The sequence below is a fragment of the Myotis brandtii genome, unplaced genomic scaffold (assembly GCF_000412655.1).
Source record: "Myotis brandtii unplaced genomic scaffold, ASM41265v1 scaffold468, whole genome shotgun sequence".
Lineage (NCBI taxonomy): Eukaryota > Metazoa > Chordata > Mammalia > Chiroptera > Vespertilionidae > Myotis > Myotis brandtii.
Window position 1 is genome coordinate 232,039 of NW_005367874.1, and position 13,997 is coordinate 246,035.

Genomic DNA, 13,997 nt, shown 5'->3' on the forward strand with positions numbered 1-13,997 from the left:
CCTTGGTGAAGTGTTTGTTCAAATCTTTTGCCTGCTTTTTTAAATTGGGTTGTCTTCTTACTCGGTTTTGAGAGAATATATATATTCTTGATTCAAGTTATAAATTTATAAGATATGTGATTTTAAAATATTTTTTTCCTGCCCTAACCGGTTTGGCTCAGTGGATAGAGCATTGGCCTGCAGACTGAAAGGTCCCAGGTTCGGTTCCGGTCAAGGGCATGTACCTAGGTTGCGGGCACATCTCCAGTAGGGGTTGTGCAGGAGGCAGCTGATTGATGTTTCTCTCTCATCGATGTTTCTAACTCTCTATCCCTCTCCCTTCCTCTCTGTAAAAAATCAATAAAATATATAATTAAAAAAAACAAACTAACAGATATTCCTGGCCTCCATCCCAAATCCACTATATCTGATACTCCAGGGGAGGGCCCAGGTTTTTTTTTTTCCTGGTCTTTGGCTTATCTTTTAACAGTGTCTTTTGTAGAGCAGAAGTCTGTAGTTTTGATCAAGTCCATTCTTAAATTTATTCTTTTCTGGATTGTGCTTTTGGTGTAAGCAATTTTTGCCTAATGCAAGGTTAGAAAGGTTTTCTCCTAGACGCTTTTCAGTTTTGGATTTTACATTTATATCTGAGATCCAATTTGAATTTTTAGTGCAAGGTATGGATTGAAGTTCAATTTTATTTTTCAAATGGATATCAAACTGTTCCAATATCATTTGTTGAAAAGATGAAGTTACAACATTTTTCTACATCCATCATAAGCGTGTTCACTTGACATTCTGTTGGGAACTCTTAAACTGCTCCATTTTAATGTAGAATATGAACATAGGCAAATGAATATATGAGAATTTATTGTAAGCATACACAAATAAATATATGAGTATTCATGTATTGGTTTACAAAGGAAAGAAAGAAATGGAAATAGATACTATAGTGTTTTGGTTTTTTTTGAACAATAAATCACTAGTTGAAAACATGCTAGTAGATTAGATGGATATTGGTATATATAGTAATAAGCAATACAGGAAGCGGAGCAACTAATTTGGGGGAAGAGAGATATGTTTTTGCTTTTGGATTGAGGGTCCTGTGGAACATGATAGCAGTGCCTTAAATATAAAGTGGTTGATTCGTTTGTGTAGCAATAGGCTAGTAGTCAGCTAACTGTTAACCTTTTGCATAGTTGGAAAGTGTAGTTCTATTTGGTACCCAGACTCATATACACTGATTAAGGTTAATATTGGCCACTAGCCAGTAGACCAGGACCCATTGGTTGTTTTTGGAGATACACTAATTAAATTGTCAATTTAATTGTCCCTACCTCACTCTCTGTTCTTTGCCCCAGCTCTGCCAACATTTTGAGTTGGGAAAGGGATACAACATCTCTTTTTTATTTATGATCATCACTATAGTCCCTGTAGGAGATACTTTGGTAGTTGTGAAAAGTGCTTTCTCCTATACTTTTTGCAATGTCTTTGTCTTTTCCCTTTTTTCTTGTGACACTGAAAAGATTAGGGGTTAGGGGTGGGTGCATTCTGGGATCATAAGAATATTTATTCAATCTGGAAAAAGTTCAGCATTCATCCAATCTGGAAAAAATTGAGCAATAAAAAATGAGTTAATCAAATTGCTCTAACCAAAACTTTAACAATAATACTTAGTGAGATAATGTTTTCTGTTGTGGCATTAGATAAAACAGTCCAAACTCTAATCCCAGAGTAATACTTGATTCAGTACAGGATAATAGATTTATTTCCATTATGATAATTACTAGTTCTTGTATTCTCTTGCCTTTTAAAAAATAAATTGTTTCTCATCATTTCCGTTATAATATGGTTACTGATAGTTTTATGAAAACAAAACAATTTCAATGTAGTATTTGTAATGGATAAATCACATGCTTTATTAAAGAAAAATAAAGCAGCTTAAAATACTTAGAGACTTAGTTCATATCGACATTAAATGAATGGTAAAATGCTGTTAAAAAATTTTTTTTGTAGTATGTTTTGGAATAGCACTTTTTAGATGTTTAAAGTATTAGAATTCTTCTTAATTTATATAAAAGATTAGACTTGTTATTTGTATTAGGGAATTATTAAAATTTGTGTTAGGGAACTATTAAAATATAAGAATTGGTGGACTTATAAGGTTCAAATATATGTTTTATTATATTGAGCAAATCTAGCTAAATAACGCATCAGGGTGAGAGAGAGACATACTGAACTAACTTTAGGCAGTTGTGATTGAACTGAAAATTTATTAAGTAACAAATCTAGCAGAATTTTATTGGAGTAGGGAGAGTAGAAGATTAGTTTAGGTGAAGCAGATTTCATGTTAAGAAACTTTGGCAATGTTTGCAATTCTCTGATGAATGATGAACAGATTTCTTAACTCACAGAACAGTTTTGGTTGAAGGTCAAGAGAGTTCTGTTGGGAGAATTGCAGTTGGAATGGGGTCTTGAAACCAGTTACTATGAGTTATTTTCATTGAGAGAAAATTCTTTGTGACTCTTGGGTTCTGAAAAGGAGTTATGATAAATACATTTGTAGGCTGATGCTGGACCAATCTGGGTGATGGATAGGACTGAACTTAAAATTATAAAAGGAAGAGCCCTAGCCGGTTTGGCTCAGTGGATAGAGTATCGGCCTGTGGACTGAAGAGTCCCGGGTTCGATTCCGGTCAAGGGCACATGCCTGGGTTGCGGGCTAGGTCCCTGGTAGGGGGCATGCAGGAGGCAGCCGATCAATGACTCTCATCATTGATGTTTCTATCTCTCTCACTTCCTCTCCCTTCCTCTCTAAAAGCAATAAAAATATATATTTTAAAAAAATTATAAAAGGAAGGGTTTGGTATTAAGAAACAAGAAACAACTTCCTTTCCTAAAATCACTTATTTGTGCATTTAATTATTGGTTGATATTTGTACGTTCCCTGACTGGGTATCGAACCTACAACCTTGGCATAGTGGGACAGTGCTCTAACCAAATAAGACACCTGGCCAGGGCCTTTATTTCCTTCTTAGCACATACTTTTCAGACTGATGATTGCTCTCAATAGGATTCATCTTTGTGTATACATTAAAATTATTCTAAGACAGTGTTGAAACAGATTAGAATGGAGATCATTGAAAATGGCAGTATGGGAGATTAGACTGGAACATGAACTTGAAGTATGAATAGGTTTGGATGGTATGGAAGTGGGAGGATGGGAATTGCATTTGGAGATGATCAAAATCATAAAAGTGCACTGTACCTTCAAGTGACAGTGAGGAGGAGACTTTTAAAGGTAGCATGATATACCCGGCTGGTGTGGCTCAGTGGTTGAGCATTGACCCATGAACTAGGAGCTCACAGTTCGATTCCGGTCAGGGCACATGCCTGGGTTGCAGGCTCAATCCACAGTAGGGGGTGTGCAGAAGATAATTGATCAATGATTCATTATTGATGTTTCTTTCCCTCTCTCCCTCTCCCTTCCTCTCTCTGAAATCAATTTAAAATAACATACTAAAAAAACACACAAATGAAGTAAAAGGCATGGGATAAGGTTTTAAGGTTTTAAAGGTAAAGTGGAGCTGTTATGTGTTGGTCATGCAATATGAGGCTTAATTTTTTTTCCTGGTAGGCAAGTGTTTGAGCAAGGTAATGATATTATTACAAATGTTGTTTTAGGAAAATCATTGGGATGGGTTGGGGAGTCTTGTTGAAATTAGAGCTAGAGAAATCAATTAGGAAGATTTTATAGTGATTGAGGGATAAAGCAAAGGGTAACATATGGCATATCTGTGCAGTGCACTGTGCTAGGCTTTTACATGTACTATCTATTTAATCTTTAACAACATTTAGAGGTGGGTATTACAAGTCTCTGGTTTTTAAGAGGTTAGATGTCAGAGAAATTGAATATTTTGTTCAGAGAAGAAAGTCTGCTTTTACACAGTATCTATACATCTACCTCTTTCAAACCGTTTTATATTGTTTGGTAATACCATAATTTATTTAACAAATACCTCTTGATGGAAATTTGGGCTGTTTCCATTTTTTTTATTGTTTTACTAACAATGCTACAATAAATATTCTTACACATATCTTTGTACATATTTTCTAGCACTGTATTTCTGTAGAAGAAACTCCTAGAAGTGGAACTGAATTCCTGGATTAATAGCCTTTAAAACAAACGGTATAGGAGGCCTGGAAAAAGGGTACTGAATGTGGATACTCGATCATGATTGTCATGGCAGTTTTTAGAAAGTCGTAATAAAGGTACAGTGTACTTAGTACTACCTAAAAAACTAATAGAGCAGACCAGCTGCAGTGGCTTTGTTGGTTGAGCATCATCATGTGCACTGAAGAGTTGCTGGTTCGATTGCCGGTCAGGGCATATACCTGGGTTGTGGCTTTGATCGCCGGTTGGGGTGCATATGGAAGGCAACCCAACAATGTTTTTCTTTCACATTGGTGTATCTCTCCCTCTCCCTTCCCCTCTCTGAGTATGTCCTTGGGTGAGGATTAAAAAAACATACAAACAAAAACCCAAAAACTAATAGAGCATATTCTTGCTAAGGATGTTAACAGAGTAAGCCATGGAATATTAGAATGGAAGGCCCGAAGAATAATTTTATATAATCCTTAATTTTACTGTTGAGACTCTTAAAATCTGGAAAGTTTTAGAGTGTTCTTAAAATAGAGCAGGGATTAGGATCTAGCTACTCATTTTTTAATTTATTTTATTTATTTATTTATTTATTTATTTATTTTTTAAATATATTTTATTGATTTTTACAGAGAGGAAGGGAGGAAGGGGAGCCAGAAACATCGATGAGAGAGAAGCATCAATCAGCTGCCCGGGACCCTTCAGTCCGCAGGCCGACGCTCTATCCACTGAGCCAAACAGGTTAGGGCTATTTTTTTATATTTATTGATTTGAGAGAGGAAGGGAGAGGGAGAGAGAGATAGTAACACCAAAGTAAGTTTAAGGAGAAACCTACATTTAAATTCCTTTTCATTGTTTTATGTGTATATATAGTTGATATGTTTGTAACTGCTAGTTTCTGCCATTTTTACTTAATATTATTTCATAATGGGTTATGAAATTAAGAAAAAAATTTAAAATTGATTTTTAGAAAAAGAGTAAGGGAGAGGGAGAGAGAGAAACTTCAGTGTGAGAGCCCACAAGCCAGGCATATGTCCTGACCAGGAATCGAACTGACAACCTTTCGGTGCACAGGACTACACCCAACCAACTGAGCCACACTGGCTAGGGCTGACATTTAAAAAAAATAAATTGCCATCATTTTTTCCCCAAAGAATAGTTTATTGATTTTTAGGGAGAGAGGGAGGGAGAAGAGGGAGACATCTGTGTGAGAGCGTAACATTGATGGGCTGTGGACTATGAAATTTTGATGTGTTCAAAAGTGTTAAATGTTTAGTTTTCCCTTATTTTCTTTCCCTTCTTTACTATTAACTAACAAAAGCAAGTAACAGAAACATTCTGATCTTCATATGGACTAGAGTGGGAATAGAAGAATAGATTTTTATTTTTATGTAAAAGGAAGAGGTGACATGAGTTTCATAAGCATGGATGTAGAGAATACCAACCTTTTTTCTGCCAGTATAGTACTTTGTTGATAAATTATGGTTTGATTGCCTATCCTTGCTGGGCATTTTGGTCCCCCACCCCCAATCCCCCTGGGGCAAATCTCTGAACATACTTTATATTTTCAGTTGTTTGTTGCTAGTACATAGAAATATAATAGAATTTTAAGACTTCATTTTTAAAAAAATATATATTTTATTAATTTTTTTACAGAGAGGAAGGGAGAGGGATAGAGAGAGTCAGAAACATCCATGAGAGAGAAACATCAATCAGCTGCCTCCTGCACACTCCCCACTGGGGATGTGCCCGCAACCAAGGTACATGCCCTTGACCGGAATCGAACCTGGGACCCTTGAGTCTGTAGGCCGATGCTTTATCCACTGAGCCAAACCGGTTAGGGCAAGACTTCATTTTTTTTGAGCAGTTTTAGGTTTACAACAAAATTGAGAGGAGGGTACATTTCCCGTATACCCTTCCCCCCACACATGTATAACCTCTCTTATTATCAGTATTATTTACCAGAATGGCACATTTTTTACTAAGGGTTGAACTTGCAATGACACATGATAATCACGCAAAGTCCACAGTTTACCTTATGTTCACTCTTGCTATTGTATATTCTGTGAGTTTGGACAAATATATAGTGACATATATACATAATTATATCATAGAGTATTTTCACTGCTCAAAAAATCCTCTGTGCTCTCCCAATTCACTGCCCTACCCTATGCCTACTCCCAGCAGCCACTGATTTATTTTTTGCTTTGACTGCATAGTTTTGCCTTTTCCAGAATGTCATATAGTTGGCATCATACAGTATTAAGCCTTTTCACATGGGCTTCTTTCACTTAGTCATGTGCATTTAAGTTTCTTCCATGTCTTTTTATGTTGGTAGCTCATTTCTTTTTAGTGCTGAGTAATATTCCATTATCTGGATTTATCACAATTTATCCACTCATCTACTGGGGAAGATCAAGTTTTGAATAAATTTGCTATAAACATCCACGTGTAGGTTTTTGTTTAGACATAAGTTTCAGCTCCTTTGGGTAAATACCAAGGAGTACAATTGCTGGATCATAGGGTAAGAGTATGTTTAGTTTTATAAGAAATTGCCAAACTGTTTTCCAGAATGACGGTACCATTTTGCATTTCTGCCAGCAATGAATGAGAGTTCCTGTTGCTCCACATACTTGCTAGCATTTGGTGTTGTCAATTGATTTTTGTATATTGACTGTATCCTGAAGGATGAAGGAAAGGTAACATATATAATATCTTGCTAATCTCCCTTATTAATTCTAGCAATTTCCTAAGATTTTCTATATAATCATAATGTCTGTGGAAATGATTTTTTACTCCTTTCCTTTCAGTTTTTATACCTTTTATTTCCTTTTTGTTGTTGTTAATCCTAACCTGAGGATATTTTTTCTATTGATTTTTAGAGAGAGGGGAAGGGAAGGGGAGAGAGAGAGAGAAAATTTGATGATCGAGGATTGATCTGAGAGCGGCAAATCAATTGGTTGCCTCCTGCTTGAGTCTTAACTGAGATGTGCCCTTAACTGGAATCAAACCTGCGACCTTTCAGTCCACAGGGTGATGCTCTAACCACTGAGAAACCAGCTAGGGTGCTTTTTCTTTCTTTTTATTGCTGTATTGCATTGCCCAGACCTTCTTCAAGCACATGAATGTCAGTAATAAAAGGCATAGCAATCATTCTCTCTTCCTCTATGTTATAAGTGGCTAAGATTGATGAATTGGCCTTTTCATCAATATGAAATGCTCTTTATGTCTTGGTAATGCTCCTGACTTGACGTCTACTTTGTCTAAAATTTATATAGCTTCTTCAGCTTCCTTATGATTAGTATTCACATGCTATGTTTTTCTCTATAATTTTACTTTTGACAAACCTATGTGTCACTTGTAAACAGTATATAGTTAGGTGCTGCCTCTTTTTAAACCTTCTCTACAGTCTCTGCCTTTTAAGTGAAGTGCTTAATCCATAAATATTTAATGTTATTGATATGGTTATTTTTAAAAATTTTACCTTATTGTTCCTTTTTCCCTTTTCAAGGGGGCCTTCTTTTGGATTATGTTTAAAATTCTTCTTTCTTCCTTTTTTTTTAGTTATCTCCCTTTGCATTAATTTTTTAGTGGTTCCTCTGGAGATTATGATAGATTATGATTCACTATAACTTTTCACAATATACTGTGAGTTAATATGAACAAACATCTATGTTTGATAGTTATGACAATTTTTATAGGGCTTCATCTTCAGTTTTCCTTTCTGGGCCAGTCTAATTAGTGAAATTCTGAATATAATGACAAAAAACCTTAGGGCAAAAATTACATCTTGTTGATTTATTTGGATTAAAGATACTTACCTCCATTCTCATCATCTTCATACCAAAGATTTCGGAGAGGAAGGGAGAGAGAGAGAGATAGAAACATCAATGATGAGAGAGATGGTTTCCATGTCCTTTTTTTTATGTTGTTGAAGCACATGGCTGCTACTTGTGTTGGAGTTGGAGGTGCCCAGGCAAAGCCAAGTTGTGAACCAAGGCCAGTAGCCACTAGTGCTGGGCCTGGGGTTACTTAGCAAGAGGTACAGGGTATGCTGAGGCCAGGTGCTGCTTATTTGAGAGACTTCAGGAAAATCTGAAGCATGAGCCAAGATGGGCCATTTGTATGGAAAACCCACTGGAAACAGCTTGGGTGGGCCTGAAAGTTGGGTAAGGCGGAGGTTCAGGGAATCACCAGGATGGGGCAAGCAGTGTGAGTCCGGTTGATGGAGTCTCAGATATGGCACCTACCTGCTGGTTTTTTTGGGGAGGGCTCATCAAAGGAACAATAGTCTCTGCTAGCACTTCTGTCTGGGAAAAAGTTACCCCGCTTCTCAAGAAAAAGTTTCCCCCCCTCCCCCCCCCCCCCCCCCCCCCCCCCCGACCCCCCCAGCTCTCACTCTGATGCCAGATAATTCAGTTCCTTCCCATATGTCTCTAGTGCCTTTCAAGCTGCTGTCCCAGCACTGGAGCTCAGAGGGAGTGAGTCTGAGTAAGTCTGAGTGAAGGCTCTTTAAGAGGAACTGCCTGGGTCTTCAGCAGCCCTCTGTGTCACTCAGCCTCAATCCCCCTGGTTTTTATAGCCAGAAGTTATGAGGACTTCTCTTCCCGGCACTAGAACCCTGGGATGGGGGGTCTGGTGTGAGGCGGAGACCTCTCATTCCTCAGAGGACACCTCTGCAACCTAGATATCCCTCCTGATTTTTATTCACCTGCCACATGGTGTGGGACCAGCCCCTTTCTGAGTCTCCACCCCTCCTACCAATCTTGATGTGGCTTCTTTAAATCCCTAGTTGTAGGACTTCCATTCAGCCAATTTCAGGCGGATCTGAATGATGGTGGTTCTGTAATTTAGTGGTAATTTTGATGTGATTATGGGAGGATTTGAGTTAACTTTTCTTTTTACGAAACAGAAACATTGCTATGGTGCAAGGCATACAATAACTTCTAAATACTTCATTGACCCACCTACATTGTTATTAGATATTACAAGTTTGTTTTATGATTCAAAAATGCCATGGTAATAAATTCTGCAAAGTAGCAGAAGACAAAATTAATATTCAGAAGTCAGCATTTTTATACACCAATAATCAACTATCAGAAAGAGAAAGAAAACAATCCCATATACTGTTGCAACAACAACAAAATAAGGTACCTAAGAATAAATTTAACCAAGGAGGTAAGAGACCTGTACTCAGAATACTATAGGACATTGAAGAAAGAAGTTGAGAGCCCTAACCGGTTTGGCTCAGCGGATAGAGCGTCGGCCTGTGGACTGAAGGGTCCTGGGTTCGATTCCAGTCAAGGGCATGTACCCCGGTTGTGGGCACATCCCCAGTGGGGGGCTTCAATTCCCAGTCAGGGCACATTCCTGGGTTGCAGGCTCGATCCCCAGTAGGGGGCTTGTAGGAGGCAGCTGATGGATGATGTTTCTATCTCTCTATTCCTCTCCCTCTCTCTCTAAAAGTCAATAAAAACATTTAAAAAAATTATACTACAATGCCATAGTAATCAAAACAGCATGGTACTGGCATAAGAAGAGGCATGTAGATCAGTGGAACAGAATAGAGAGCCCAGAAATAAACCCACCCCTTTATGGTCAATTAATATTTGACAAAGCAAAAACAATGAGGTAAAAGTCTCTTCAATAAATGGTGTTGGGAAAATTGGATAGATACATGCAAAAAGTGAAACTAGACCACCAACTTATCCCATACACCAGAATAAACTCAAAATGGATTAAAGACTTAAATGTTAGGCTCAAAATCATAAAAATCCTACAAGAAACCATAGGCAGTAAAATCTCAGACATTTCTCTTGGCAGTATTTGTTCTGATATATTTTCGCAGACAAGGGAAACAAAAATAAACAAATGGGACTACATCAAACTGAAAAGTTTTGCATAGCAAAAGAAACCATTAGCAAAATTAAAAGGAAACCCACTGAAAGGGAGAACATATTTGCCAATGATACATCTGATAAGGGGTTAATTTCCAAAATATATAGAAGACCCACAGCCCAATTAAGAAATGGGCAAAGGGCCTGAATAACACTTTAAAGATGGCCAATAACCCTATGAAAAAATGCTGAATGTCACTAATCATCAGAGAGATACAAATTAAAACCATAATGAGATACCACTTCACACCTGTCAGAATGGCTATCATCAATAAATCAACAAACAAGTGCTGATGAGGATGTGGGGAAAAGGGAACCCTCATGCACTGTTGGTGGGAATGAAGACTGATGCAGCCGCTGTGGAAAACAGTATGGAGTTTCCTCAAAATTAAAAATGGAACTGTCTTTTGACTCTGATCCCTCTTTTGGAAATATATCCGAAGAAACCTGAAACACTAATCGATAGGATATATGCACCCCTATGTTCATTGCAGCATTATTTACAATAGCCAAGATCTGGAAGGAGCACAAGTGTCCATCAATAGATGAGTTGATAAAAAAGCTTTGGTGCATTTACACCAGGAGTGGGGAATGTCTGGCACTCGGGCCGTATAAGGCCTGCAAAATCATTTGGTCTGGTCCTTCCAAAGCATTAGGGGTGAGTTAATTAAATGTTCGACCAAATATAGCAAGCTAATTTTAACTTGATATTTTTGTATGTCCCAATAATGATGTTATAAATATCCAAATGGCCTTTGACAGAAAAAAGGTTCCCCACCATTGACTTACACAGTGGAATACTACCCAGCAATAAAAAAGAAGGAAATCTTATCATTTGCGACAACATAGATGGACTTAGAGATTATTATGCTAAGTGAAATAAGCCAGTCAGAGAAAGACAAATACTATATGATCTCACTTATGTGGAATCTAATGAACAAAATAAACTGATGAACAAAATAGAAATAGAGGCGTGGATACATGGAACAGAATGAGCTGTCAGAGGGGAGGGGAATTGAGGGGCTGGATAAAAGAAGGTGAGGGGATTAAGCAAAAAATCATATATATATATATAACACATAGTCACACAGACAACAGTGTGGTGATAGCCAGAGGGAAAAGGGGGTTGAGGTAGATAGAGGTGGGCAAAGGGGGTAGATAAATGGGGATGGAAAGAGACTTTGCTTTGGTTGATGGGTGCATGATGCAGTGTGCAGATGCTATTTTGATGAGTTGTACACCCTAAACCTGTATAGTTTTATGAATCTGTGTCACCCCAATAAATACAATTAAAAATGATGGTGAATTAAAATGGTATACTACTATCTATTTAACATAAAATTAAAGTTCCCAATTAAAAGAGATTTGCAGACTGGATAAATGTGTTCTAACTATTGACTTACGGATACAAATTGTTGAAAGTAAAGGAATAAAAAAAGATATGTAAATAGAAACCAAAAGGGAGCTGGAGTGTCTGTACTAAAATAAGTCTAAATAGACTTAAGATAAAAATTGTTATGGGAGATACAAGAAGGATATTATATAATGACTAGAGGCCTGGTGTACGAATTCATGCATGGATGGGGTCCCTCGGCCTGGCCAGCGATCAGGCCGATTGGGGCTGCTGGTTGGGGAGGGACTGTAGGAGGGCTCCGGGGCATGTCCGGTCCTTTCGCCCAGTCCCAGTCGGCCAGACCCCAGCAGCAAGCTAACCTACCAGTTGGAGTGTCTGCCCCCTGGTGGTCAGTGCGCATCATAGCGACTGGTTGAGCGGTTGACTGAACAGTCAGCCCATCTTTCAGATACTTAGCACAGTGGTCGGCAAACTGCGGCTCGCGAGCCACATGCGGCTCTTTGGCCCCTTGAATGTGGCCACAAAGTTTCAATCGCACTGTACGTGTGCGTCCGTACGTGGTATTTTGTGGAAGAGCCACATTCAAGGGGCCGCAGTTTGCCGACCACTGACTTAGCATATTATACTTTTATTATATAGGATAAAAGGGTCAATCCATATAAAATATATAACAATTATAAACTTGTATGCACTTAACACAACAGCAAAATACATGAAGCGGGAACTGACAGAATTGAAGGGAGAAATAGTTCAACATTAATAGTTGGAAACTTCAATATCCTACTTTCAATAATGCATAGAACAACTAGATAGATGATTATCAAGGAAATAGAAGACTTGAACATCACTATAAACCAACTAGACCTCAAATACTACTGTTAGAACATTCTACCTAACAACAGTAGAATACACATTTTATTAAATATCTTTTATGAATAAATTGCACAGCCCTAACCGGTTTGGCTTAGTGGATAGAGCATCGGCCTGCGGACTGAAGGGTCCCAGGTTCGATTCCAGTCAAGGGCATGTACCTTGGTTGTGGGCACATCCCCAGTAGGAGGTGTGCAAGAGGCAGCTGATCGATGTTTCTCTCTCATCGATGTTTCTAACTCTCTATCCCTCTCGCTTCCTCTCTGTAAAAAATCAATAAAATATATATATTTTTAAAAACCCCAAAAAACAAAACAAAACAAAAAAAAATTGCACATTTCTTTATTGCCTATTTGATAACAGATCTCAGGTGGTGAGTGGGATGATCGTGACATTTAATAAAATATGCCGTGTCATTTATTAGTAATAATGGCAGTTTAATGGAAAAATCAGAAAATGTTAAAACTAATTCTAACTCTTTAAAAATATTCTTTCCTCCGAGTTAGCATTGAGAATCTTTTATCTAATTAATGCTCATTCATTATTTTTTCTCTCATTCGGTTTATTTTTAATGGGAAAATATTCAATATTTTATTTTAATAAAATACTTTTACTAATTTTTAATAAGATGCAGTAATTTTAATACATTTTAGAAAGGTAACAGCTATTTTTCTGGTAGGGAAATTTTTAGTTTTATTTTTTAATATGATAAAAACTAGGTAGCTTTTTACATTTATCTGAAAAGGGAAACTTTCATGTAGCAGAACTTTTTTGAGCTTGTAGATCAGAGTTTCTTTATATTTTCAAAGGAATTTGTATGGGATACAAGTTAAACTTGAAATTTGTGGCACATGTTAATTTCTTTCAGGAGAAGGAAGCCAACACCCTTTTGGAGCCATGAATATTGTCCGAACTCCATCTGTTGCTCAGATTGGAATTTCAGTGGAATTATTGGACACTTTGGCTCAGCAGACTCCTGTAGGTAATGCTGCTGTATCCTCAGTTGACTCATTCACTCAGGTAATGCAATGCACATTTTATTATTTTCTAAAGTAATTTAAAAATTGTATTTTATACTTTAAAAATTAGCCTGGTGGTAGGAAACATGTAAAAATGAAGGTAAACGTACATGTTGGGGCAAAAGTAGGCTTACAGTTGTGAGTATGTGAAACAGTTTATTCTTGTAGTATTACTTATTATTCATTGTACTAGAGGCCCGGTGCACAAAAATTTGTGCACTTGGGGGTGTCCCTCAGCCCGGCCTATGCCCTCTTGCAGTCTGGGACCCCTCGGAGGATGTCCACCTGCTGGCTTAGGCCCACTCCCTGTGAGATCGGGCCCAAGCTGGCAGTCAGACATCCCTCTGGCAGCCCAGCAGTCCTCGGGGGATGTCCACTTGCCAGCGGGGAGCAGGCCTAAGCTGCAGTCGGACATCCTTAGCGCTGCTGAGGAGGCGGGAGAGGCTCCCACCACCACTGCTGTACTGGCAGCCATCAGCCTGGCTTGTGGCTGAGCAGAGCCCCTCCTGTGGGAGCGCACTGATCACCAGGGGCAGCTCCTGCATTGAGGGTCTGCCCCCTGGTGGTCAGTGTGTGTCATAGTGACCAGTCATTCCCAGTCTTTTTGCTGTTAGGGTCAGTTTGCATATTATCCTTTTATTATATAGGATAGAGGCCTGGTGCATGGGTGGGGGCCGGCTGGTTTGCCCTGAAGGGTGTCCTGGATCAGGGTGGGG

The 13,997-nt window shown here is 38.3% G+C and overlaps 1 protein-coding gene across 2 annotated transcripts in view; it reads left to right on the top strand.

Moving 5' to 3' along the window:
* LOC102261814 (chromosome unknown open reading frame, human C11orf73) overlaps nt 1–13,997 on the top strand; it is a 31,377-nt gene that overhangs the window by 8,344 nt on the left and 9,036 nt on the right. For both annotated transcript variants that reach the window (XM_005875626.2, XM_014547180.1), the window contains exon 3: nt 13,131–13,282. In XM_005875626.2, the coding sequence (XP_005875688.1) occupies nt 13,131–13,282 (152 nt within the window). The remainder of the gene's footprint in view (nt 1–13,130; nt 13,283–13,997) is intronic.